The sequence below is a fragment of the Canis aureus genome, chromosome 1 (assembly GCF_053574225.1).
Source record: "Canis aureus isolate CA01 chromosome 1, VMU_Caureus_v.1.0, whole genome shotgun sequence".
Taxonomy (NCBI): Eukaryota; Metazoa; Chordata; class Mammalia; order Carnivora; family Canidae; genus Canis; species Canis aureus.
The window spans coordinates 35,842,927-35,857,794 of record NC_135611.1 but is presented as its reverse complement, the minus strand read 5'-3'; the positions used below and the strand labels follow the sequence as shown (position 1 = coordinate 35,857,794).

Sequence of the window (14,868 nt, the reverse complement as noted above, 5' to 3'; positions counted from 1 at the left end):
AAAACATCAACATCAAATATCCTCAGATATTAAAAAAGCAGGTTTTTAAAATATACTGTAAATTGCTGTTTAAAGCAGTAATTCTTAGGTAGATATTTTAAATAAAAATTACAAATCACAAAGCCTTACATACAAAAAATTTTAAATTAGGGTGCAATTGAAATCATAGACAATTAGAAAATCTGTCTTATTTTTGCTTTACAGGGGAGGACTCAGAAAGCTTTTAATTTAAAAATACGGAGCACTGTCTCAATACAATAGAATTGGAAGAAACTAAGGTTGGGGATTTCCCAATAATTTTATTGAGGTAACTTTTCCCAATTTTATACATATATGCATTTATATATACTTAAGAAAGCTAAACAATATTCTAAGGCACTTGGAATTGTGCACAGCAAAGTATCCTATAATATACAACTAAATAGAGCATAATTTTGCTTTTTAAATAACACAAACACCAGTAAGGAATAAAAAAAGATAATACATAGTCTGTCTTTCAGGTTACAATAGTGGAATACATATACATATCTGTGTATACTTGTAGGTATTTATACCCACATACTATAATACAGTACAGATCAATAATAACAAAAAAAGAGAAACTGTCATGTTAATCAGTGTACAGTTCCAGTTATTTACACCCACAGATATTGTACCTGTGTAATATGTAGAATTAGATCACTTACTGGAAATCAGGAATCATTCAGTCAGTCTGATAATGGTCACAGCTTACCATTCTTAACCATTTTAACCAAAGTGAAATAACAAAAGAATACATATAGTTCTTTAAAAATCACTTACATAGAAAAAAATGACAAGTTTGAGTTTTTGCTAGGTACTAAATCTCGTGAAATTGGTGCAGAATGTTTTGAACACATTGGCACATTTCTAAGCCACAGAAGAAATATTAAAAAAATAAAAATAAAAATTCGTGCCTATATTTTAAGTAATGAAAGTGGTTTGACCCTAGGTTTATTCAGATTTTTTTTCAAATGCTAGTTAGCACTGCAAAGGTGACATCTTTTTGTGGAATCTCTCTAAGCAATGTAATGATACAAACTGTGACAAAAGCATCCAGTAAGGGAAAAGTCCCCTAATTTGGCAAGTGGCACAAATATTATTGGCATTTTAGTATACCATGAAATTGACCTGAGGGTGGAGTGGCATTCTGCTTCATTTACTCCCTTTAATTTATTCTTAAAAAGAAAAAAAAAATACTGGTATTTAACAAGGTAAGAATTCTTAAGCACCATCTAAAAGTTCACAATATAACTTCCTTTATCAACTCCGAATTGCTCTGTCTCGAAAAACAGATCTAGAAATTTTAGTATTTTGAAAAATTATAGTGGCTAAACTCTTCCATTCTATGAGCCACAATTCATCCAAATCATTTCAATACGTATTTGCCATTCAGTTTTGGTGATAAAAAGCAACAGAGAATAAGTATGCATATGTACTGTTAGCATAGTTCAATCATGTTTCAAGTAGGAAAAAAATCATCTTGTTATGACCATCATTGAAGTATGAACAATATGCATGCAATCCAGTTATCCATGCTTCCTTCAGTGTTCACAAATTTTAGCAAAGTTGAACTGTGTGACTAGAGTTATACAGGAAGAATTCAAGCATTTACATGTGGGTTAAATGTTTCTTTAATAGGATAAATAGGTGATTGCTTTGTAATTTAAAGGATGTACCTTACAAGTTGAAATCTAACAGTGATTTTCATGGACCACTGGTTTTGTTTATGTGGATTGTTAGTTGTATTTGGGGTTAAGCCATGCAATAATCCTCATGACACTAACAAAGATTGTGACAAACCAGTGTAGTTCTTAGGTAAAACTATGAGGTCAAAATAGGAAAAAGAAAGTTTGCTTCATTTGAAATTTCTCCTGTAAGTACATACAGGGACTAGCCAAGTGACTACGCCCATTGAAACTGCCAAGGCTGCCCAGCAACGTCCTCCCTGAAGACCTGGCAAATTAAAGCTTCACTGAAGCAGAAGGCTTGAAAAATAAAGGGGGAAGAAACTATTCAGGGCACAGAGTAATGCAAGACAGTAGTGACCATGTTTTAAAATAGGTACTTTACCCTGTGTGTTCTCAAATTGCAGACAGTAGAACTCAAGGGAGGTGGTACTGCCTTAGAAGGGCCTTTGAACATGAAGGAGTGCTTCTGACTTTTGGGTTTTACAGTGACTGGGCATGCTACTGGCATTTAGTCAGCAGGGGCTTAGGATATAAAACATCTTGCAATGCAGGGAACATTTCTGTAAACAAAGAATTGCCCAGCTCCAAATGCCAATGGCACTCCCACTGAGAAACACTGATCAACAGTGATCAACTGCTCATAGGTACAGTATGCGTCAGCAATGTGACAAGTTAAATGATATTCTTCGCGTAGGAAATCCTAGCATGGTTAAAAATGACTCCTGCCTATAAGGTTGGCTTTCAGTAAGAATAGCTGCCACAGTATTCTCTTTATTTTATTTTTGCCAGAAATCTTACAGGGATTTCTTAATTTGGAATGACCTTGTGAACTATGCTTCCACTGTTTTCTAGATAATGTTAATGGTTGTTCCCATTTTCTATAGAGCTTAAGCTTAATTATTACCAAAAGTAAAGGGAAAGTGAAAATGAGAATTGTTTTGGGAGTATTTCTACCTTTCTCCCCACCACCCTTTGGTCACCGTCAAATTATAGTAGTTCCTTGTGCTCCTCTTTGAGACTTGGGTTTGAACTACTTAAAGATGAGCTTTCTCTCAGAAAGATGATCTTATTAATTTGATGATAACTTTTGCCCTTATATTCCCCTGTAGGACATATTTCAGTTCCAGAAGTTCATTCTGCTCTGCCAAGCAAAACAATGTGATACATTCTGCCAATAATAAGACAGTAAATACTCAACAGTGGAATATAACCTATTTCAAGAGGTCAAGAGACAACTCTGTAAATAAATTACATCTTAGTGGTTCCTTACTGCTCACATCATACTCTAACAATGTGAAAAAATTAGTTCTTGTCTCAAATTATATACTTGCACTAGTAAGGGTAGGGTTAATAACATGACTGGAATTTGGGAATACTTCAGTTACTGTACTGATAAAATGTCATAAATGTACATATTTTCCACCTCACCTATTTTGAGGAAGACTTCTGTGTTTAATGTGCTACTAGGACCTCTTAAAAACTAATAAACTGAAGAAATTTTTGAGCAATGCGGCATGAAATTATTGCAGGATGTAACCCAAATTATGGGTTTTAAGAAATCATCTCTCATTTTCAATATCTGATGATTTTTGAAGGGTGTATTCAATTCCTTTACTGTCTTAAATAGATTTTCACTTACATTTCAAAACTTTATAACTATATAGTTACTAACATTAGAGAAAGATAAGTGACTACAGTCAATATGTTAATAAAGGACATGAAAATGGAACCAGAAAGTCTGTTTTCCTGGGGAAATCAGAGAGACAGATTAGTTTGCTTTTTCCTCCATTTAAAACAGTTATTCAAATACAACAAATGGTTCTCTGAATATTACAGATTTAGCCTAAATAATTTAAGGAATTAACATAAAGGCTAATTGTACCAAATATAAAAAAATGCAAGACATTTCACATACACAGGGAATTATCAGGCAGGGCTGCCTTAAATTAATGCTGATCACCAGAGGACTAATTTTGTCAGACCACAAAGATGCTGATAAAGCCCACGGCATCTTCTTACTAATGTCAATGTTCTTTTGCTTCATTTTTAAAAAGACAGAAATGGCCACTTTGTGTTTTACAGTCTGTCTGGTTCCTTCCTGCCTGGGATCTTCCAGGATATGGTTTGTTTTCTTCCCTAATCATATCTTGGGGACTCAGGAAAATTCACTCACTGCCTCTATGTCAGCCTAATGTCTCACTTTGTAAAAGGGGAAAGCCTGGTTTGTGTTGCAACAGCCCAATTCACACACATTTACTTTTTTCAAAGAACTGTAGCTTATTGGTTGGATAACAGAAATGCTGGCATTGAGCAGAGGGTGGTCCACATCTTTGTATTCTTTTAGGGTTGCCAAGCAAGAGATCTCTGGATGGGATGCTGGGTGAATATGCAGTGTTTCTGCCTTTAAAATGAGTTACTAACACCAAGCCTTATTCTGAAAAGTACAGTTTAGCTCATCATCCTTCGATTCTTTCCATAGATTTTTATTTAAAGAATCATTCTAATGTTATAACTGTTGGTTACAATCCCAAAATATTAGATTAGCAGAGGTAATGTTTTTGACTTTTTAATTTTGCTCTAACTTTTAAACTTTTCTCTAAATGTGTCAGTTGGTATGAAGAAAAGTGTGGGTAGTTCATAAGTCTGACATATCACACAAGCAAAACAATATATTGAGAGACTGGAATCTTTGTACTGGGTATGTCTCATTGTAGGGAAGAATAAACTGCATCATAGGCACCATGAATGGGAAAATATTGTTCCTTTTATCAACGAAGTAGAGGCTTTCTATGACTTGTATCTTGAGTGCTAAAAAAGTGTTAATGTCTTATGTTTACCATTTTATAGTTGTCTTGTGATTAGAAATTATGACAACACTTAAAGATTTTAAGTATAGAAAATTAAAATAACAATAAATTTCTTGGAATTTTTCCCAAGACACAACAATGATAATATAATAACGTTACAAGGAAAAGGATGACTTTGGCAAAAAATTAGAACAGAGTTAATGTCCATGGTTGGATTGAAACACTATGAAAGGAACAAAACCTTTCAGCCAGAGAAAGTAACTTGGGCAGAATATTTTTCTCAAGAGCAAAAATACATCTTATACTAGTAATGAAGTGACACAAGAGCAGAATATGGGTTTATTATGCATGTAGCTGAGTGCAGCAAGAGGTGTAACAATGCTGCTTACTTTTCTTAGATTTAAAATGGCCCTGGCTTTCTCTAATAGGCCAATTGGGGCTAAAACTTTTTAATTTTAAGCAAAATCATCCAATTTCAAGTGGTTCTACAAAATATAAATGAATGAAAGGATCCAAATTTATCTACCAGATTAAATGTTTGCTCTTTTGGTTGAAATCACAAATTACAGTCTTCCATATCACGAACCAGAAGCATTTCAGAAAATTCTAGCCCAAGCTCCGAGAATAAAATAAAGTCTACTAGGTCTAGTCTTGTTATTATGTCTCATGTGTTTTTAATAAAAGGAGCACAAAACAATCATGAAAGAACAATTGAATGCAAGGTAGTATTTACATCTGATCATATGTACTTGGAAGCAGAAGCCATGCTGTGCCTGCGACTCCACAGAAAATAGCAAGATGGCAATTGAGGGTTTCTTAATGTAAACAATACTGACTGTAGGCTCACAGGGAAGCCTTCCATGACTTTAATCTCACTGATTCTTTTGCATTGCAAGTCAATGCTATATTTATGGATGCAATCTGCAGACTCTTAAAATACAAAATGAGGTTCTCCTCACTTGCAATTTAGCAGAGATTTTCTGTGTTTTTTTAAGACTTCGGGTGAGTATTTTGATGCATTTACTTAATTTTTTGATAGCAGCAATCCAACTTAATGCAGCCCTGAAAATAAGTAGTCCTTTCCACGCCCACTCGGAACTAACTGTCAGCAGAACACCTGCATTTGCTTAAGTTTTAACTTTGGACTCGGATTTTTTTTTTTTTTTAAAGGTGTTGTGATTGTCAATATATTATCTTCCTTAGATCAGGTATGGTTGCTTCGACTTTGATGATAATCAAGCTAGGGAAAGACCACAGATTTATTTCTAAAGCTTCCTACAGATTTATAGGATCACATTCATCTGACTTTATTCCCAGTCCTGTTATCCTTGTAGAAGTTTGGTACATTAGATAAGGAGTATTAAAAAAAAAAAAGTGTGTATAGGTAGGCTACTTAAAACATGCAACAAAATTTGGGCAGGCATGCTTGTTAAGAGTCAATAAAAAGTCTCTTGCATTTAAGAAAAAGATGCATGAAAACACGCAGACTTATTTCTGGCAATTGGATTCACTGGCACAACATAAAATAATGGTACTATACTGCACCAACATAACGGTGAAACGAGAATATTCTTCTAGGATCAGGTCTTTAAGGAATCCACATTAGGTGATTAGATTCCCAAATCCCTTAATAAGTTCTCAGCTACCAAAAGACTACTTCAAAAATATTTATGCTTCCATTTTCTCTTTTCTTCATTAACATAATGAAATATTTCTCTTTTTTTTTCTGATTTTCAATCCCCACCCCTTTTTAGTGCCCAGAAATTCCAGGCCCCATTTCTCTTTAACCTGTACTCTACAATTTGGCTTTCTGGTAATAGGGAGCCAGTGATTGTCTTCTGCTCATCTTCTTTGATTAAAACTCCTGATTTACCCCTCCATACACATTCAGGACAGCAGAGTCACTGTACCTCTCCCTTTGCTTCTTGGCCCCATCTGAGCCATGCAGGTGGGGAGCACTTTCCATACACTTCCTTCACCAGTTAACAGGAAACACACACATTCTAATCCCAGTGCAATATCAGGTTTTCAGGAAGAGAGGCATCCCCCATGGATGATCAGTCTGTGTTTCCAAAGAGTCTCACACTTCGTTAGGGACGGTGAAACCTGACACAAGAAACAGAAACTCTGTTAGAGAAGCACAGTGGCAATTAGTAAACCAAACAAAGTAATGTTTATAAATAAAGGCAGCTCTAGACATCCCCCAACTGAACTACTGTTATAAATTACTGTCACAACAGAATACTGTGACAAAGGTTAGGCTGGAAAGCAGAGACAGTCCCTATACAAAATATTCTGGTTATATTATCCAGGATACAGAGCAACCAATACACAAAACATCACTAATCTTGAGGGTCATGTCTGACCTGTACTGAGCAGAATGGGATGTTTTCATAAAGGATTTGGTTACACCTGGTTTGTAGTTTTAAATATTTTATTTATTTATTCATGAGAGACAGAGAGAGAGGCAGAGACATAGGCAGAGGGAGAAGCAGGCTCCTTGTGGGAAGCCTGACATAGGACTCGATCCCAGAACCCCAAGAATCATGACCTTCGCCGAAGGCAGATGCTCAACCACCGAGCGAGCCACCAGGTGCCCCTGGTTTGTAGTTTTCAAGGAAACCATCAACAAATAGTCCTTATTGGTTTAGCTTCAGCCTCTCACTGCTTCCCAATAAAGACTCCAAATCTACCTTTTTTGCCTGGATTTCCAAATGCCTGCCAAGCATATTCAAGCATATTCATCAAAATGTTCCACTAAGCATGTCCACAACTATACAAATTATCTTTTCTTGTAAATATGCCTTTGCACTTTCTATCTTGTTAAACAATCTATCTTCTAAAAGACTTTTAGTCTAGGACTCTCAGATTTGCAACTCTGTTCTCTCCTTTACCCTCCAGATCCCACTAGACACTAAGTCGTGCCTTGATTACCTATCTTCGGTTCCATTAAAGTTTTCCCATCTTTTGCTAGTGCTATTTGAACAGCATGCTAACTAGCTAGCTGGTTTCACACCCCTCCATGGGAGTTATTGAACATTCCTGTGTTTTTGGAGCTTTGTGCTTTGTGTACAAGCTATGTTTTGTAATATTGCAATCCCCTCCCTTCATTTCCCATCTATGTTTTCATATTCAAGATCAAGGCTAAAAGTCATCTCCATAAAGCCTTATGTGATCTACTTCTTCAGCCTATTTCTGTGATTCCACATTTACGCAACTCTTTAGTATTTCATTTGTCTTGTATAATCCAATGTTCATTTGGCCTAATAAACCAGTCTAATTCATTTCCCTGTCCCAGGCTCAGAGATTTGTAGATCAAATCTATGCCCCACAATGTCACTAGCAGTGTCATCATAAGCACTCATCTGATCATTCCAGTTTTTTTTTTTTAAGATTTTATTTATTTATTTGAGAGAGAGAGAGAGAGAGAGAGAGAGAGCCAGAACACACACGCAAGGGGAGCAGCAGAGGGAGAGGGAGAAGCAGGCTCCCCACTGAGCAAGGAGCCCAATGTGGGGATCAATCCCAGAACCCTGGGATCATGATCTGAGCCAAGGGCAGATATTTAACCAACTGAGCCACCCAGGCACTCCTCAGTTCTTGTAATATCATTGTATTATTCTCCTTTCCCTATGAAGTACAATTTATATTTCTTAGAGTAGTGATAAGGCCTTTCAGAATGTGGCCCAAACCATGTTTCTCTGCATTACTACTCCCAAAATACCCTCAGTTCCAATCATTTACCCCCAAATGCTCTCCACTTTTGTGCTCTGTCTTTATCTTATCTTCCTTCCATCTCCACCTCCTTCAATCTCACTCTGAGTTCTCCAAACTCCCCTTCCTCCGTTTCTTAAGGAAGCATTAATCACTTTCTCTTCTGTGTTCCGATAAGACTTGGTTTATCACAGTTATTTATCACAGTATATTACCTTTGTAGGTATGTCTACTCAGATAGGCACTGAGGAAAAACCTGCTTTTAATCAGTTTCATATACTCACAAAATACAGTATCTGGCACGTTGGACAACTTAAAAAATTCTGCCATGTGGAATCAAAGCATTAAAAAATGAAAAATTAAAGATATAAGAACAGCTGAAGAGTTAAAAAATGAAAAATTAAAGATATAAGAACAGCTGAAGCATATGGGCTATAATTTGATCATTGGATAAGCAGCATGATAGATGCATGGGGCTTGTTATACTACTTTTACATGTTTGACTTTCCAAAACGCAAAATAAAAATAAGATATACCAACCTTACCAAAACTTGAAAATATGTTGTGACCAAAAGTAGGGATGTATCTCCTTTGAGTTCAACTTCTAAGGTTTAGCCCTGACCACAACCTTGGGAGGTAGGTAAATTTCCATACTCTTACATGTGCTAAATGGAGACAAAGTTCCTGTTACAGTCACTTGGTTATTGTCCTCTGACTATGTAAAATCCTTACTCAACTCAGGGCCTTTGTACTAGCTCTTTCCTCTAAATGGGCTGGCCCCCTCTCGGAGGTGGAGTGTTTTTCTCTCCTCCAAAAGCACTGATAGCTTCCTCTTGTCATTTAAATCACAGAACAGGTTGTATTTCCCTAAGAGACCCATTTCCTCGCCACCCTAACTATATCCACCCTTGTCCCTTCCATTGCATCCAGTTATATTTTCTTGATAGTACTTAGCACAATTTGAAATTATGTCATGTTTATTTATTTGTTCACTTGCTAATGGTTTGTCTCCCTCACTAGAACATAACCATGTGAGAGTGAGGACTTTATCTGACATGTTCTAAATTCCCAGGGTCCAGAACAGAGTCTGACTCACTCTATGTGCTCAATCAATACTTGCTGAATGCATAAACAACGGAATACATACTAGGGCATACATACATACTAGGGCACTTAGAAAGTTATTGCATAACTTTCTATGAGTAATTCTTGTAACTGAGGAGTCTAATCATGAGACACCTCCCCCATATTAACTACAATCAAATTTATACTAATCTGTGATACCCCCGTGATAGGACATTCCATCATGCTTTCTAGAAAGAGCCAACCATAATCTGAAGAAATATATATAAATTCTATAAAGATATTTCAAAATAGTAATTTAAACCTCTTAAATCAATCTTTTTATATAAAATATAAGAGAGGCAGATAATAATGACAGCTGAAATTACTAATGTTTACTACGTGCCCAGCACAAGTACAAGTATTACCTTATTACCTAGTTTATCCTCAAAACATCCTATGTATGTATTCCTGTAACCCTCTGTACAGATGCGGAAACAGACACAGGGATGCTAAGTCATGTGCCCAAGGCACAGAGCTAGTAAGGGGAGGTGCCAGGCTCCAGACTCTATTCCTAATCAAAACATGTGAGACCAAAATATGTCTTCAATTATACTTTCATTCAAAGAGTTTTCTTGGTGCCCTCTTGGTAGAATGCAAAGGAAAAGGTAATCAGTTAGATTTCTAAATCTGTAGTTAGTTTTGATGAGTTTTGACCATAGAAAAGTCCTGTTCCACATCCTAGGCTACACTTCTCTGTTTTATAAAGATTTTATTTATTTATTTTAGATAGAGCTAGAGAGACACATGAACAGGGAGAGGGGCAGAGGGAGAGGAAGAAAGAGAATCCCAAGCAGACTTTGCACTGAGGGGGTTCCATCCAGAACCTGAGATCATGACCTGAACTGAAATCAAGAGTCTGATGCTTAACCTACTGAGCCACCCATGTGACCCCTAGGCTATACTTTGATAGCTATAGTTCTCTCAAAAACATCTGCCTTTTGCCACAAAAGGAACTAGATGAGAATGGGCTCACACAAACTTTTTGCAATTACTAGAAAAGCAAGTCCAGTGATGTCCTTGCAGTTGAAATGAGCACTATCCTTTCTCTCAGTTCGAGGACACACAAGCACTATCCACACCATGTAAAGGAAGCAGGAGCCTTGGGGGCCCTGACAATACAGGCAAATATACTGTACCTGCAGGGTCCTCACACTATGAGCTAGCAAGGTCCCTCTTTGTTAGGTTCAGCTTTTCTAGGAATTAAATACTAACTCATCTAATTTAGCAATTATTTTAGCCCTCTCCTAATTTGCTGAGCTTTGTACACCAAACACTCCACAATGCCCTGATCTACATCTGGTTCTGCATTCAAAGGACAAGCATGGGGAAACATGACATGACAGGTTTGATCTTCCCACCGATAATGTCTGTGGGATGAAGAAGGTAAATTTCGGAGTTGAGATCAAAGTGAGTAGTCAGTGGACCAGAAGAGGTTTAAAACGTTCTAAAGCCCAGCATTTTCCTGGAAAGCGTCCTGCTTTTAATTTCCCAAAATTAGCAGGAGGACATGATAAAGTTTTTTGTTTTTCCCGCAGGCACTATTTGCCCACGGATCCCATTAGAGAACAAATTCCACATGTGGATTGCTGGAAGGTCATAGGTCATCGGCATAGCTCCTAGGGCCCGCTAAGAGAAGGTGATCAACCGATAGTGTGAATGCAACAATATGCTGACAAAGCTAGGGTCAGAAATGTACCCTCTTTTCATATGGACTGTCAGATCTGGTTTTAAAAAAACAAAAACCAAAAACCAAACAAAAAAAGAACCCACAAAACAAACCTCATACATTTTCTTACTATCATATCAGAAAAGGATGTTTATATCCTGTTTAAATCAGGCATCTTTTCTTCAAATTCAGCTCCAAATTTTATGGTTAGAGGTACTGAAAATGTAAATTGTTCTTACATTTGTTACTACTCAATGGTATGTACTCATTTTGAAATATGAGAAGTTCAGCTTTACCTCCTAAGAAGTTTGCCTATCTGACAGAATGACAGTTTGGCTTTAAGCTTCCAGTTGAAGCCCTAAGGATACTGAAGCTTTTCGTCCACTCTTTTTTCAGAACTCTCCTGAGGCTTAAATTTGAAGTTACCTATATTTTCTTATTATTAAAACTGGAATACATATCTCTTATTTTTCATACTGTTAAGAGGAAGTGAATGGGGAAGGGTAACTATTTTTAAGTCATAGAATTCAGGTAAAGATCATGCTTTTCCGTAAAGATGAGTTCTCCACAAATTAATATATAAATACTTACCTTCTTGAAAATCATTCAGGTAATAGAAAATAGAAAATTACTCACAAATGTAAAATGTTACTTTCCTATACTTTAGACCTGTTTGATAGATACAGAAATCCTGAATAATTCATTTCTCCTTTATTTAAAAGGGTTTCATTGTCAAGGCAAATACATGTTAAACAAACAAGCAGGTTCTCTTAAATCACAGCTCCTAATTCTACCTGAGGAGTCAGACCATATGCTGGACGGGCTTTTATGATTCCAAATACTCAGCTATATGCTTTCAACTCTGGTGGTTAAAGCAGCATTTTGCAACTTTTTAAAGTTTCTGTCTGGGTACATGCAGCACCCATGGAAGAGAACATCGCTACAGAAAAAGCTTCATCATTCCCCTGTGAAGCACCCCTTATTTTGATTGAAGTCCCACACATAATTGCTCCTACGTCACATTTTGATAAGCATATCTATTAGCTGAAAAGCAGTTTAGCTGTAAATCTATGTGAGAGTCATCACTCAAGATGGTATAGAACAAGATAATTACTTTAAATATACATGCCCACACCCACACACCTATTTCAACATAGTCACATTAAAAGAGTTGGAAAAGTAAAGAAAAAAGCCCCCCCAAACTATAACTCCATTTAATAAGAAACTATTAAGAGCTTATGGATGTTATTTCCTATTTTTTTTCTATGCATCTGAATTTTATTTATTTTTATTTATTTATTTTAAAGATCAGATTTGTTTATTCATGAGAGACACACACACACACAGAGAGAGAGAGAGAGAGAGAGAGAGAGAGGCAGAGACACAGGCAGAGGGAGAACCAGGCTCCATGCAGGGAGCCTGATGTGGGACTCGATCCCTGGGACCCCAGGATCACGCCCTGGGCCAAAGGCAGGTGCTAAACCGCTGACCCACCCAGGGATCCCTGCATCTGAATTTTAAATAAAACATACCATTGCTATTTACAGCTTTACCAGTATCCTGATTTTTCCCCTTAACAATATGCCAGTGATCTCTGGAGACCCACTTTGATTCTAAGAGTGTCAATTCAATGATTCTTTGCTTAACATAACAAATAAATAATTTATAAGCTAATAGAATTATAAACATGAAAGTCCTACACTTCACACTCTAAAAAACACTCTTACTTAAGAATTCAAAGTTTGCTTTTATAAAAGTGGTATTCTCTCTTGATTATAAATCTAGTCCATGTGGACACTTAAAAAAAATTCTGGAAAACAGAGAATATCTTAAAGATTACAACTATGCATAATCTTACCACTTAGTTATAACCATTTTAAAATTTAGTTTTTAAGTAAAATTTGACCTTTCATACAATTTATCTTTATAGTTTAGTGAATTATTTTAAGTTGTAAAAATGTCATTTACTATGGAAAGGAAAGTGGCATTACTTTGCTATGGTGATCTCCTTCTAGAATGCAATAATCCTATTAAATAATACATTGCCCGTCAAATGGTCTTTTGAGTTTTGAACAGTGGGCTGGGTGGGCAGCTGTTGGTGGCAGAAAACACTGGATGTGGCCAGATGAGGAGTGAGTGTTCTAAGAAGCCAAGGTTAGAACTTGGTACCTCTCAGGCCACAGGATGAAGTCTCATGGGAACCACTAGGCCTCACCCTTGTTTCATGGCCCCAGAATGCATTACAATGCCAGAGAGCCATCTAAAAAATACTAGGAGAAACTAGGGGAATTAGATGAAAGGGTGGATCACTCTAATTCTTCACTGCTGCAGATCAAACATGTCAGTTAATTTTAGTGCTAGCACATTATTTAAAAAAAGCTACTATGATGGAATCTTCATCTTAGGGAATGGATCCTTTATTTTTCTTTTAAATATTTGTTTTTGATAGTAAACTCTCGTATTCCAAAAATTCATAGTGAAAAACCTCCTTCTCCTGCATTCCCCTACTTACCAATTCTCCTCCCCAGAGGCAACCAATGTTATCAGCTTTTTGTGAGTCTCTCCAAAACTCTTTGATTCTTCCAGTGCTGACTTAGATACAACACTGTGTGAAAGATTATCTCTGGATAAAGAGATGCCTCGGCAGAGAGATCAGGGCTGCCTCAACCATTTTATTAACCGCTCTAAATCTGCAGACAGTTAATAGATTTAGGTTTTGAATGGCAGGCTTACTTGATATAAGGAGATGATGTCTGGCACTAATAAGAAGAGCTAATAAGTAAGCTGCTCTGTATCTAGATTGCACTTAAAGGGATAGGTAATGATCCACAGCCTGTATATTCCTTCCAAGGGTAGCTGGTGCTAAGAGCAGCACTATCTTCTACATAAGCAATTTTCTAAATGTAAAAACATCACATTTTGGTATTATTTTGATTAGACTCAATAGTGTTTACCAAACCATCTTCCTCTTAAAATGAATACTGAAAACAATTTGAAAATTGTAAGCATGATTTTTTAAGTCTTAGAGCCAAAGATTTCTCTGCTGGAATGCAACTCTAATGATATAATACAAATTAGTGGAAAAAAAGCAGCAGACATTGGCTTTGCTGCCAGGTTTTAAGGAGTACTTAAGCAAGGCATATTTATTTTAGGGATATGAATATTTAATTTTTCCTTATCTGTATAGACATTTTAAAGAGTGCTAATCAATATATTTTTTGGAAAACTTTTAAATCTTACCCTTGTTACAAAAAAAAAGCCTATAATTTTCTCTTGAAATTCAGCTCATCCCTATTTACATCTATTAATATTTACTTAAACAATAAAGATATCGATATACTTTTATACTATACAAGTACTCTAAATTTCTGTAGATGAGTAAATATAGAAAAATAGCCAATGGAATTGTGAATGTGAAAGAATACCCTACCAGATATATAAACGGACTACAAATCTACTCTAATTAAACAGTGTGACATAGTGTATAGCTAGGCAACAGATCACTAGAGCATAATAAAGAATCCAGGAACTGATTCATGTGTATATGAGGGAAGAATTTCATATCAAGGGAGAAATAAATGGGGCAATGGATTACTGATCTATTTATTTATTTTTGTTTCAAGTTTTTATTTAAATTCTAGTTAGTTAAAATATAGTGTACTGTTGGTCTTAGGAGTAGAATTTAGTGATTCATCACTTGCATACAACACCCGGTGCTCATCACAACACATGCCCTTCTTAATGACATCACCCATTTAGGCCATCCCCCTACCACCTCCCTCAACTCTCCGTTTGTTCTCCATAATTAAGACTTTCTTATGGTTTGCCTCCATCTTTTTTTTTCTAC

General features: G+C 36.2%; 1 protein-coding gene across 6 annotated transcripts in view; it reads right to left on the bottom strand.

The window, feature by feature from the left end:
• Positions 1-279: 279 nt before the first annotated feature.
• The window catches only part of PHACTR2 (phosphatase and actin regulator 2), a 206,573-nt gene continuing 191,984 nt past the window's right edge, over positions 280-14,868 (bottom strand). For all 6 annotated transcript variants that reach the window (XM_077895539.1, XM_077895522.1, XM_077895532.1 and 3 more), the window contains one exon: positions 280-6,622. In XM_077895539.1, coding sequence (XP_077751665.1) covers positions 6,607-6,622 — 16 coding nt within the window. In that variant the 3' untranslated portion in view covers positions 280-6,606. The remainder of the gene's footprint in view (positions 6,623-14,868) is intronic.